The following is a 14,490-nucleotide window of genomic DNA, read 5'->3' as shown; positions in this document are numbered from 1 at the left end:
AGATTGCAAGATCCGTCAACGATATTATCAATATGTTACAACGTCCTGAACTACCCGTTTATAACGATGATGTGTAATGTTAAATTGGTGTTTACAACTATCTATGTAATGTTGAGTGTTTTAATTTAATGTGAAGTTGTTTTTGTTTCTAGATCTTGCAAATATTGTCTATGTTTCTGGTTTGAAGTATCAGGGCCATTATCGGATATGTATCTCCGAATTATACCAAATATATATATTTGGAGATGCAACTCTGGATTACAATTAAGTATAACAGGGGTGACTAACTCGTTTGCATTCAATTTTGTGAAAAATGAGTGCATATGGAGAGACATCTTCGAACTTTAGGGACATCTTTGAATTTTCGCCAAGGATTTGTGAGAAGGTATAAGGGTCGGAAAATAAATTTCCTAATATCATATTTTAGCCTCTATTTAAATTGACGGTTCAAAACATAATGGATATTTTGTCTTAGCCCCTATTTAAATCGATGGACCAGAACATAATGAAGTAGAAAGAAACATAATAAAATAGAGTGAAATGTAATAAAATGAAAATTACATTTTATTGTTTGAAAATTGAATACAGTGAAATGGTAAAATATGTAAATAAAAATAGTAAACTATGATTATTTACCTTCCACTTCATTTGATTTGATTGGATAAGATCAATATAAACATATCTTAAAGGAAAGAGAGTAATGACATTGCTTTGTGGTAGAATTAGAATTGGATAGTCTGGAAAGAGTTAGCTCTTTTAATGCGATGGAAAAAGTCTTTGGTGCGGTGAAGCAGGATGAATCTGCAGGATTAATACTACAAAGTCCTACCTAACAAATTCAGAGATATGTAGTTTATAAGAGTTTAATAATATCTATTATAGCATGTGGTAGGGCTTATATATGGAAGGTGGTTAAAATCGTATCCGTCTGACCAACATGAGATTTAGGGTTCGTCTAATTATAGTATTCAATGTATGAGTAGTTAGGATCGAGTGTCTCGCTCTTTGACGACGTTACGCCAGGCGACTAGCTGAGTAGACTTAGGTGTTGCCATAATTTGCACAAGATTGATCAGAGATTAGAGTAGGAAGAAGATATGTTGTTATAGAGTAGCGACGAAGAGACAATGGTTTCACGTGGTATTTCAAGGGAATTATAAGTTGATTTCTCTATATGACGTCATTGCGTTCCATGGTGGAACTAGAATTGGACAATTTATAAGGAGTTACCTCTTCTGGTACAGTGGTAAGAGTCTCTCGTGCGGTGAAGCGGAATGTACCTACATGGTTATCACTCCAACGCCTAAGACAATAAAGTCGGAGAGATGTGGTGTAAGAGTGAAAGTGAGATAATACATATTATGACATATGATATGTCTTATATATGACAGACGATTCAAATGTCTTTGTCTAACCTGACGTGAGATGCGAGAGACCGTCCGATCAGATTTAACAAAAATTGATATACAAGTAGTCAGAATCAAATACTCAACTATTTAACTAGGTTTCACCTTTACATTTCTTTTGTGATAATGCTTCTAGACTAGGCCCTTGTGATTATGCTTGTTTGAGTAAGCCTTTCTCTTGTTCTAAATTGATTTATTTAATAAAGTTCTTTCAAAGTGATAAATTTTGTTTGAAAATTATAAATTGTTTCATGATATCAACATCAAAAACTATAATAACTTTTTATTAGAAAGATAAATTCTAATATACAAATATTTGTATCAATGATATTGAAAAATAAACTAAAATTATAAATCATTTTATAAAAAAATATTACTTTAAATTCTAAATCATTTTAAAATTTTAATTAAAAGTAATATCCATTTTCATCACAATCCTTCTACTTATGATCATCTTTTCTTTTATTTGTTTAAATTTCTCTTTTCATATTTTTAATAAAAATAATTCTATAAATTACTTATTCTTCTTTTTCTTATAAAATTAATTACATTTATCAGATAACTAAAATATCATATAATATAATTTTTTAAAAGGAGAGAGTAATCATCGATAGATTCTATCATTTTATAGATATTATAAAATGATAGTGTAACTTAAAAGAAACAAACGACAACTATTTCTTTGACCAAAAAAAATTGACAAAACTTAAAATTTCTGAATAAGGAAATTAAACAGTGTTTGTTCATGACGAATTCAATGGTTAATAAACAAAAGAACTATTCCCAACAAAATCAACTATAATTTGAATCCATTATTGCAAACTGAAAGGGTAATTATTATTTATAGAAAGTGGAAGCAAGAACAAAATTAGCAACAGCTAAAGAGATTCAACAACACCATATCCATACTAAGGGCGCAGATCTGTTAGTAGTAATAAATTCATAAAACGAAAATGCCTATTCCTCATTTCAATTTCCACTAGGACGGTTATTGCTCATCATCTTCTTGAATTCTTCATAGTTAACGGTACCGTCACCGTCATAATCAACTGATTTGATCATAGTGTGGCATTCATCAACGGAGCACTTCATTCCAAGAGTATTCAACACCTGGCAGAGTTCCGTTGCGGAGATGAGGCCGTTCTTATCCTTATCGTACAGATCGAAGGCGTCGCGAAGCTCAGAAGCATCGCAGTCCGCTGAGCCGGATTGGCAGAAGGCGGCGAACTCGGCGAGGTTGATGAAACCGTCGCGATCGGTGTCGAGATCTTCCATGACGCGCTGGAGCTCGTCGGCTGGGACGGCGGATCCGAGAGAGCGGAGGATGCTGTCTAACTCGGTGACGGAGATCTTGCCGTCGCCGTTGGTGTCGAAGCGGGCGAAGACTCGCTTGAGTTCTTCGATGTCGTCGACTTTGACGTGGGGACTCGTTGCCATTGTTAGCGTTTGGGGAAGTTAGGTTCTAACGGTGAATTTGGAAAGAGGAATAACGGAAAATGAGAAGCGTGAATATGGTGATGAAATAAACGGTGGTGTTGGGACTATAAATACTTGCTTGGCTTAGAATAAGATACGCGTGGGGGTTGAAGAATGGCCTTACATTTTTTATTAATATTTGGATTTTAAATAACTAATATCAAGCTTTTCCGTTGATTTAAAATATTAATATAAATAAACGAGACATTTATAAATGTCAAGTCATTTTGTACATGCTTAGACTTTGAATTGACCAAGTGGTCACTCATCTCGTAGGTTTAAGAATCTTTGAGTTTATCTTTTTTTTTAAATACTTTTCTTTTATAATTTAAAGTTGGATGAATAGTTAAGTAAAGTTTCATGAGAATTATTATTTTCATTTCAAATTCAAACTCATTTTTGTAACATTTACTTTTAATAGAAGTTTATTAACTTTGAGTTCGGTTACTTTATTATAAAAATTAGATTTAGTCACTTCATGATCAATCTTATTTTTGTCATCCTTATGTATATCCAACTATAAGCTAATATAGTTTCTAGTTAGTGTTCCCGATCTTTCGATTTGAAAAAAAAAATTATCATAAAAGATTACGATACGTGTGCTTACAACATTTATGAAAATTTGAAAATACCTTTATATTTTTAAAAATGTATTTTCTAGCACATCAAAAAATCACATTATCCTTCGCTTTTATGAGATCCACCCCATCTTTAAAAAATATGGTTTGAAGATACATCTTCATATAATATTACTCCATGTATTCATTTATAGTGTTTTTATTCACTGAGTTGATTTAATAAATGACTTAGTGAAGCGCCTGAAAGATGCATCTCCGAAAATATTGAGTCAGGAATTTGATAAAACACCACCTTGCATGATCGTCATCTTCATGCTAAAAATATCCTCAATTTTCAAAATCCTTAAAAAATTTCTCTCATTCTTAATAAACTTTTCAACACCAAAACATTATTATTGTATTTTATCACATCAAAGGGAGCAAAAGAAGCTGAAATTGCAGGTAAAGTTCGTTCGTTTCATCTCTCATTCCTTGCATAAAGAACGTTGAGTTAGAATATTGTTTAATGTGGATTTTGGTAAACAAGAACACGTTTGATTTCACTTAAGGGATTAAACTCAAAAAGATCCCAAGACATATTGTGCAAAAATTGAGTTTGACACATGTTGACATTTAAAGTCGAAAATAAAGGATTTGAAAATAAACTTCAAGAAAGCAATAAATGACTTGAAAGTAAACACATCAATTCATAAAATGGAATGCATGTACATACATTCTCATAACACATTTTTATCACTAACAGTAGGATACTTTGAGTTTTCAGAATTTGTATACAGTTCCATACCCCTAAAACTACAAGTGAACGCTACTTATATAATAGTCCTAACATAATCGTCTGCAACGGTCGACACAGCAAACCACGTCACATCTTCGATTTCATGCCATCTTCGCTCTCGACAAGCTTCCATGTGTCCTTAAATAACTGTCTGATCTTATCCATTCGCTTTGTTTGACCGTGGTAATATCATGTGTAAAAATTTAGAATTTCACTAAGTCTAAAAACTAATAAATCTCTGGTCTCAAACTGCTTGGAAATTTGACCAAGGCTAACAAAATCATCCGACAAAAATCAGTTTGTCGAAAAATGTGTGCTTGATCTCATGGTCGAATGACCATTTCGACCTAAGAAGAACCAAAATCATCAAAAACTTCCAAATTCTTAAAATCAAGGTTGGTGTGAAAAATTCAAAGTAACAAACTGCACCCACCCACCCCCACCCCCCAAGGTCATGTTTCGACTTTCCTTTTAATTAAAAGGAGAAAAGTGGCATTTTTGATATTATTTTTGACACTATTCAAACCTTTCAACTGACGTCAGCGTCATCATTACAACTTTAATTTAGATTTCCAATTCCCATAAATTTCTTCTGAAATTCATCATTACTCCTATTTTTTAGGAGATCGTGGGTTCGCATGATTTCAATAACTCCCATCAACTCTCCCACTTCCTGAGAAAGTGAAGCGTCCCAGTTCAACACACATTCGCCACGTGTCTCATGCTTGGAGTAAACCAACTCTATAAATACCCATTTCACATTTTCTTTCAATCTTCTTCACTCTTGCCTCACATTCATAACGTTCTACACAGAAAAACCCTTCTTTCTCACACCCAGCTATTCAAAACTCAACAATGGCAACTTCTACTTCAACCCTCAAAATGTATATTGGCAAAAATCCTTTGGCATTCATGATTCCAACTTCAGAAGATGAAAAGGAAAAAGATTTTGTATCTGAACCACCGTTGGCCAAAGAGAAAATCGTAATCTGGGCTAAGCAGGTACTCATTCCTTTCTCCCTTTCTGATAAACTTTTGGCATTCTTAGGTCCATTTCCAACAACCAAGTCACATCCTGGGAAGGTGAATTTTTTTTCCCTTGCTACCCTATCGCTATGCCTTCTGCGTTCGAAGAACACTCCCTCAACCTAACCTTCAGGGAAACACCTTTATGTCTCTTCTGATCGGCGCCCCCATCTCAAAATAACGAGTATATAGCCTGGCTTGACAAATTCCAAAACAATAGAAAAAAACAATGAGAAGAAATAGGTATCTTCGACATAATACAATTATCTAGAACTGACCTTAGGTATAACCTTTCCATGTTTCTTATCTCGATCTTCTTCTAGGAAGGTTCGACAAACACATTTCAATTTCCCTGTAGAATGCTTACACCGAAATTATTCAATGTATCAGCCATCATAGGACTTCGACCTACAGATGAAAACTTCACTCCCACGATGGAAACAGTAAACGAGTTTGTCTTCAAATGTCCTAGCTTTAAAAACTACATCACCGACCATCATAAGAAAAAGACTACAGAAGTCTCCAACCAAGAACATATAGCTTTTATGACTCTTTGGATGTCTTATTTTTTCTTTTGTTCCAGTTATTTACAAATAGCCAAAAAATGTGTTCCCTTAGCAATCCAACTCCTTGAAGGTCAGAAGATATCTCTTGGTAAGTTACTTTTAGCCAACTTATACCAATCAATAGTTAACGCTTCCTACAAGCTGAAACACCTCCCCGGAACCAACAAAAATGCCTTATTTCTAGCCTCTTGTGACTTTTACAGCTTTGGTTGAATGCGACATTCGTCATGGGCTTGTGGTGTTCGCCACGTCCCCCTGCCATGTCACTGATAACACTAAAGCACACTGCGTATTTGGCTTGGATTACACATGTTTATTGTATTTTATTTATCAATTTCTTATATTATTCTTGTGTTTTGTTTCATTTTCAAGTAACAATTCCCTAATAAGCCTACAATGAAGAAACGATGCAAAAAGAGCAAAAAATGGAGATTTTAGGTGAAAAATACACACATGGTGTCCCACTTGGCGTTGGCCAAGGAGGGTGCCATGAGGTGTCTTGGTTTTACCAAGTCCCAACGGCCACAAGACCACGTCTCCCACTCCTTACACACTTGGCGGGTGCCATCTATCTAAATGAAGGTCTTGGTCAAGGCAGTTGGAGCATTTTCCCCATGACCAGAGAAATTCTCTCACACGAATTTTGAATGGGCTGCTTGGACCCCAAGACATGGTTACACTATAAATAAGTCTTAGATTCTTAGTTTTTAGGCATCTAGTCTTAGTTTCAGCAATAGGCATAAACTCAGTATTCAAAGCGATAATCTGTCACATTGAGAGGTTATCACATTATTGTTGTAATCGAGATTGGAGCACCGTAGCATAGAAGTTTATTTTCCTGTCAAATTTATCTTCAAGTTAGATTTACTTTCCACCATTGTATCGGATTCAAGTCTCCGGTTTGGAGCAGGTTTTTATTTCAATTCGCAATTTATTATATATCGCATTGTCTTTACTTTATTTAAATTCCCACACCGCTTTACATTCTTTATTTTCCTGACCCGCTTTAGATTTATTACATTATTTCTCTTCTTTACTTTATTTACTTTACCGCCCGATCTACACGTTTATTTTCTTTTACTGCAAAAAATATTTGTCTTCAAACCGAACTTAAGAGTGACACTTTCGTTCTTTTGGAAACCAATCACACAATTATCACGTTGTTAATCCATGATCACACTGAATCACACCGCGTATTTGACTTGGATTGCACATGTTTATTAGGTCTTTATTATCCTTTTTCTTGTGTTATGCTTTCTTTTGTGTTGTTTTCAGGTATTTAGCTCTTTCAGGACCTTTGTAGAAGAAACGAAGCAAAAAGACCAAAAAAATTAGGGTTTTCGGCAAATATTATACTCGTGGCGTTCTGCATAGCGGCCGCTATAGGAGAAGCCATGACATATCAACCCTCAACCAGGAGGAAACTGCCATGATCCCATGAACTTCCCCATTTACTCATATGGCGGGCGCCATGGAGGGGTGACGGGCGCCACCTTTGAATTCCACATTCCCACTAAAGAGTAGTTGAAGGGCATCTTGGTCTTTGCATGCTGTTGAGTTCCTCTATAAATAGGTCGTTCTAGTTCACTTCCAAATCATCCAACTTAGTTTATAACACTAAGACTATTGTAGCGGGAAATTCATGATCATCAAGCTATCGACAAGCTAGAGATCAAATAACAAGAGTCACCACCACGCTTTTATTGTTTCCAAGGGAAAAGGGAAAAAGTACGAACAAAACCCAAAAGTAAGAAGTTTTCAAATCAAAACTAATAAAAAGTCATAAATCACAGGTAAGGGGGTTGGTTACACGAAGGGAAGTGTTAGCACCCAAAGTGTCCTAGGTACTCCTAGGGAGCCCTTTTGTGTGCATATGTACTTGGTATAAAGTAATGTTTACAAACAAATAGAGTGTGGGGATGAGAAAAAATTCATTAATTATATTTTTTGTGTTTGACAAGACCTTCGGTCTTGTGCCTACGTACCAACATAAAAATGAGGGATCAAAACCTCGTAGTTCGTGATACAAATTCCAAAGTGGATGCATTGTTTTTAACAAAAGTTAAGTTTGAAAGGCACAAAGGCCTAAAATGGTTTGAATGAGTTAGTTCTTTTTGGCTTTTTTGAAAGTTTAAGTCAAGTATAGTTAAGTCTATTTACAAGTTTGATTTAAGAAAAAGAAGTTTGAAAATGCAATATCATAAGGCCAAAGTTTCTATCTTTTTGCAAAAGTGGTCAAAGTTTAGAACCAAAGTAGTTCACACAAAGAAGATTTTGAAAAAATGGAGGGAGAGATTTGAAATTAAAGAAATGGGGAGAAGATGAAGAGACTATCCTATGCATAAAATTAAAAGTTTAGAGTTGAAAAGATCTGACCAAATGGGTAGCAATCCAATAGACAAGAATGTCAATAGAAACCCAGAATTCCCTTGGACTTTTAGAATCAAGAAACACACAAATGCACAATTATATTATCTTGAAGAGCAAGGCATCAAATAAATATGGCCACATCCAAGCTTATCCATTCCATGATCTTCTCCAAAATAGCCCATGTAACAGATGAATTCCACAAGTCACAGGTTCAAAATAACAGCTTCACAATGATCATGTTGCAGATGAACTTATAGAGGTCTTCAAAGATGTATCAGATGAAGTTCAAATTCCAGGCACTTAGTGAAGGAGAATTGCGGTCCAAAACGCAGCGGAAATTAAAATTTTCTCCTTTAGAGATCCTTACGAATGGTCATGATCAGTGATAGAATATTTACCTCTTGTGACGCTTGAAACCTTTGGTGCAGATCTCTTGTGACGATCAAAACCTTTGATGCGATCCACGGAGCGATCACGAACGTTGAACGATGACAACGTCTCTACTCAGTCCACACGAACGGATTCCTTCAATCTCAGTGCTAGCTGGTACGAATGAAGGCTTTGAGTGAGAGAGAGAGAGAGAGAAAACGAAAATAATGCAACCGCAATTAATGCTTTTGCACAAGGGTTCTATTTATAGAACCACTTGTGTGGGCTTCAAGCTAAAAAGCCCACTTAAGTGTATTTTGGCCCATATCTTACAATATGCCCAAAATCACTTAAGCCCATGGTACCTTACCATATTTCGTATTCTACTCAAGTACACCGTACCTTACGATATTCTATAATTCACTTAAGGGCACCGTACCTTACGGTATTCCTTAGTTACTCTATCTCTCATCAATCCGTCCTTTGTGTGTGACCCTGTAGGTTTTCGTGACGTTGGCAATTATATTAAATCACGCATTTAACATAATAAACAGTGAGCGGTATCTAGCAACACATCACTGCTACCCAAGACACGAAAATGTCAAGTGATCTGACAATTCCTTCTGTGATAATAATTATGTGTATAATTACCCTTTTGCCCTTATATCTATATTGAACACAAGGCATAGACCGTGTCATCCTTGTCCAGTTCAATATTGGGCCCATAGACATTTATCCTGTTATGCAGGATGGGCAAATTCCATCTAGGTCACTCATGTCCCTCAGCATGCTTTGTGGAGTACCCATCAACTGTCTTTATGGTTATCCAGTTACGGACAACGTTGGATCAGCAATAAAGCACTCGACTCTACATCTAAGATCCATAGTGGTTTCAGGTCGAAGAGTGGAATACACTATTATCACCATGAGAATAACTTATGATACTTTGCATAACTTTCTATATAGTATTCTCATAGCGGGTCAATCCGGTATAAATATTACTCTTAATATTCATACCTATGTTTAAGACTTGATAACTCTTTATCCATGATCCATGAGATGTGATCATCAGTCTACAAACATAATAGTCTTAATGCTTTAATGTTATCCCACTTCACACTAAAGCTCGACTACGGATACTTTAAGAATAGTGTCCTTATGTTTAATGTGTTCTCATGATTAAGTCACACTTAATACATTAAACGAACTATTTATTCCAGGGACTTTATTAATCAACCATAATAAAGAAAATGCCTTTTATTATTAATAAATAATTCGATACAAGTACCAAAAAGTATTGGCCTCTAGGACTTACACCAACACTTAGTTCTTCAATAAGTTGGCATTGGCCAAGTCCTTTAGCATAGGAATGTTGCCTAGATTCTAAGTCCATTTGTCCAAGATCAAGCCAACAGTCAACTCAAAAGTTTTTTAGGGTTTTGTTATTATTATGTACATTAATGGTCAAAGACCACACAAACAAGCAAAGTATACACAAATAAAATATAGCATACAATATGGTCCAAATGGACAAAGTGAAAATTGCATTAACATAAACAATTAGAATGATATGAACAATGGCAAATGAAATAGAGTGCTAAAAGTAAATTGCATTAAAGTAAAAGCTTGAAATTAAAAGTTAGTAGTTAATTGGTTAGAAGTTAGTGTTGTTTTGCTTTTGCTTTTCATTTCAAGGCATTCTTTGGAGAACACTCAACCCACTTATCACAAGCATGAATCCTTGAACCAAAACAACTTCCAAAGGAAGGAAAGAAGGCCAAGTTTCCACACAATACCATGAAAGAGGGGAGACTTACAATCTCGCTAACTAGAATGCTTATGCCTTTTATGTCACAAATTTAGCGCTATATTAAGGAATCGTAATTGGACTTATGTAGAAGTCACAACTATTTGAGGTCGGCAATAGAATTTTGGTGTTAATGCATGTTAGAGACATAATATAATGGACTATGCTCATGAACATACCACACACAAAAAGAATATGCAAAAGGCGTGGCCTAATCTCATCCATACTCATGTCAATTTTTCAATCAACTAGCATTAGGACTTTGAGATGTCATAGGCCAAATGGAATGAATGAATGAAGAAGAGGAATAAGATGAAGCCAGAGGGGGATGGATCAAAACACAAATTGGTCAAAGGAGGACTTTTACCAAATTAATATCATCCATTCATTTTGGGAGATGGAATGTACATTCCATCAATCCCCTAAATCCAATGATATTAATTTGACAAAGTCAAATCAACCTTGACCAAGGCCCAACAACAAGGGTTAAACATAAACAAATCATCACAATTGGTCAACAAATTTATTTGGTATTTATTCAAATTAAAAAAAATACTAAAATAGTGCATTTAAATTAAATATGGTTTGTCCAATTCCTAAAATCTCATCAAAACACCAAAGAAATGGCCATGAGATTTATCATAGGTCAAAAAAGGTCAAAGGACCTTGGAGAAAAAATTTCATAATTTTTGGACATTTAAAAATATTTTTAAACAATTAAAAACAAATGCAAAATCAATTAATTCATGAAAAATATTAATAATGATCCATAAAATCATTTCCATAAGTCCACAAATGAATTTTAGATAGTCTGAATTCATCTTGGATTGCAAGGCAAGTGTGCATTTGGATTTGAAGTTTGATCTTTGCCAAGTGATGTCACCATGTTCATGCCATGCGCAACCTATGTATTACTTGTCCAAAATGAATAAATTTGAGCTCTTTGGAAAGGTGAGATCAAGAGGAACAAATTTCATGTTCAACACGTTTTCATTTGGAACTTGGAACTTGGAGAAATTTGAGGTGGAAGTTTGGAAATGTTTGACATATCAAATTTTTTCTAAGTGTCAAGCCATATGTCTCAATATTCCACCTTGCTTAACTTTTTATATGAGCTTCAAATGAGAAAGGTGTCTTCATAAAAGTTGTATATCTTTCAAAGACCTTCAAAATAGGCACCAATTTCATGTCATTTGGATTTTAAATGATAGAGTTATGCATTTTTTAAGTTTGGAAAAATCACTTGGTCAATGGTATAGGTCAAAAGTGACCTATAATGTAACCTCATATCACATGCTCAAAAAAGTTGAATTAGATCCCACTACAAGAATCAAAGTTGAAGTAGACATATTGAATTTGATTATTCAACTTGGAAATATTTCATCTCATAAAAATTGAGCAAGTTATGGCCTGGGGAAGTTGACTTTCAAATTAGGGTTTAAACAAAATGACCTATAATGTTTCAACATAGAAAATGATTTTCCAAGCAAAACTAGCTCTAGGTATCAACATAAAAGTTGTTTGGAATGTCATTTAGAGTAAGTTTTCTCTTGTAATCATTTTAATATGATGAAAATTGTAGGAGATAGGGTCTAGGGAGACCCAATTTTGATCAGATGAATTCATCTGGCCAACCACCATCAACCAACTTGATAACTTCCAATTCTCTTGACTTTCTTGGCTCATGATAGATCATATATGCATCATATGATGAATTTTGAAGTGTACCTTGAGAAATTTGATCAATTGATGAGATAGCTTGTTGGAGAAGTTACTCAAGATACCTAGTCAAACTAGGGTTTCCAAGGCAAATCACCCTCAAACTCTTGAAGAAAACTTGATCAATATAACATGTATAGAACAATTGGACTCATATATGATGCTCATAACAATTATTGGATCAATTCTTGGTTGTGCTCTTTGTTCATGAGGGTCTCAAACCCTAGATGTGAACTTGATGAATCAATGGAATCATGCCCTTCCTACAAAAGAGTTAGACAAATGCAAAGACATATTTTTGGTATTTTGGTTAGTGAAATGATAAAATACAAGTATGATATAATCACAAAGTGCTTGGTGATCTCTCCCAAAACAAACCCAATGAAAAAGGGGTAAGGAGGATGCCAAGGTGTGATCCTAATATTAATGCTTATGATGAAATTACATGAGGGATCTTAGGGTCAAAATTGGGGTCTTACAGCTGCCCCTATTTAAGGACATTCTAACTGAGGAGGTGAAGGTTAAAATCTTCGGCTCGACTCAGTAGAATGGGCTTAAATAACAACATAGAGAAACAAATTTTAGTCCCTAAGAGACCTCATGATGCATATGATATGAATATAAAAGTTAATGCTCTGTAGGGAAATATTGCCACAAAGGAAAAAGAAATCAGAGAGACCGAAAATCCGCAGGAGCACAATGTATTCCGTAAGGAAAACTCACTGGGGAGACAGAGACTCTGGGGAAAAAGGAGTTATGCGTAGGCCAGGCTACGACTTAAAACTACTGGGGGACTAGAGGGATTCCACACAAATAGGGAAAAGACTCAACCGAGGAAACAACAACATCTGTAGGGGATACGAGTAAGTCAGGATAAAACTGAGGTACTCGAATCATGCAGGGGAAAGCGATTTCACTAAGGAAATGCGCACTCAACTCAACTAGGGAAGAAATAAACTTCAACACAAGGAGAGCAGAAATCTATTATCTACTACCTGTTACTGGGTAAGGAGATAATAAAGATCTGGCAGAGAGAACACCCATCATCAGTTAGGATGAACATATCAAGGATGACTCGTCGGGAACCAACATGGAGTATTCATTACTGGCTACTGGGTAAGAATAGCCTTGCTAGGAAAAACTGCAGAAAAGATAGGATTTACAACTATCAGTTACTGGGTAGAAGACCAAGGGTGAGAGCATCTGTCATCGGTTAGGATGAACATATCAAGGATAAACTCAACAGGGAAGAAAATCCGTCACCGATTAAGATGAACATATCAAGGATAGACTTGCTTGGAAATGCCAAGGAGGATACCCGTCATCGGTTAGGATGAACATATCAAGGATATACCAATTGAACAAAAAGGGTAGGAATTACATCTATCGAAAGCTGGATAGAAAACCGTCGGAGAGAAAATCCGTCACCGGTTAGGATGAACATATCAAGGATAGACTCTGCGAGGGGACAAAGTAGGATTTATAACTACCGGTTACTGGGTAGAAGACCACAAAGAGAAAATCCGTCCCCGGTTAAGATGAACATATCAAGGATAGAATTTGAAAAGGGGATAAAGTGGGATTTACAACTACCGGTTACTGGGTAGAAAACCACAAAGAGAAGAAAACCCGTCATCGGTTAAGATGAACATATCAAGGATTAACTCTCTGAGGAACAAAATAGGGATTACAACTACCTTTTTACTGGGTAGAATACCAAAAATGAGAATATCCGTCACTGGTTAAAGTGAACATATCAAGGATAGACTCTGGCAGGGGAAAGAAAGATATCCGTCATCGGTTAGGATGAACATATCAAGGATATACTTCCTGGGGACTCTACTGAGGAGAAAAAGGGTACTTTTGCCGGGTATTGGGCAAGAAGTGACAAACTGTAAACTAAGAAGAATATTACCAGTTACTGGGTAATAGACTCTTAGGGGAAGAAAGCATCTATCTAGGTAAGAGCTAGAAAGAAACAATCAATCAAGACTCAACCCAATGAGGACATAACTCACGGGGAGTAATTCCATCCAGAAAATCTACTAGAGAGGAAACTGAAATAACAACCATCCACGAGGAAATAAACTCAGTAAGGAAACGTAGAAAGGTTAAAGTATTTTTGCTTAAGGGGCTAACACTCTACAATTGTAGGAGGACAGACACCAGATTTGATATGGGGATAAAATACCGCCATAAGAATCTCAAACAAATCAAATATGAAGATGCGAGATATGAAAATTATGAAATTATATGAATGTATATGTATATATGATGGTTATGCTGACAAAACGATCACAAAGGATACAAAGGTGTCGCAAAGAAATTGAACCACTGGTACAATCCTCGATCAATCCACAAAATATGAAGACAACTGCTGGAGAACAGAGAGATCAAC

The 14,490-nt window shown here is 35.5% G+C and overlaps 1 protein-coding gene across 1 annotated transcript; it reads right to left on the bottom strand.

Annotated features, from left to right (window-relative positions):
- Nucleotides 1–2,218: 2,218 nt before the first annotated feature.
- Nucleotides 2,219–3,015, bottom strand: LOC127105173 (probable calcium-binding protein CML27). The gene has a single exon (XM_051042328.1). It carries the CDS (start codon nucleotides 2,841–2,843, stop codon nucleotides 2,376–2,378), a length of 468 nt encoding a protein of 155 aa, XP_050898285.1. The 5' UTR covers nucleotides 2,844–3,015; the 3' UTR covers nucleotides 2,219–2,375.
- Nucleotides 3,016–14,490: the final 11,475 nt, after the last annotated feature.

Source organism: Lathyrus oleraceus, chromosome 7 (genome assembly GCF_024323335.1).
Source record: "Lathyrus oleraceus cultivar Zhongwan6 chromosome 7, CAAS_Psat_ZW6_1.0, whole genome shotgun sequence".
In the NCBI taxonomy this organism is placed as follows: Eukaryota; Viridiplantae; Streptophyta; class Magnoliopsida; order Fabales; family Fabaceae; genus Lathyrus; species Lathyrus oleraceus.
The sequence above is the reverse complement of the archived record's forward strand: the minus strand, read 5'-3'. Positions and strand labels throughout refer to the sequence as shown.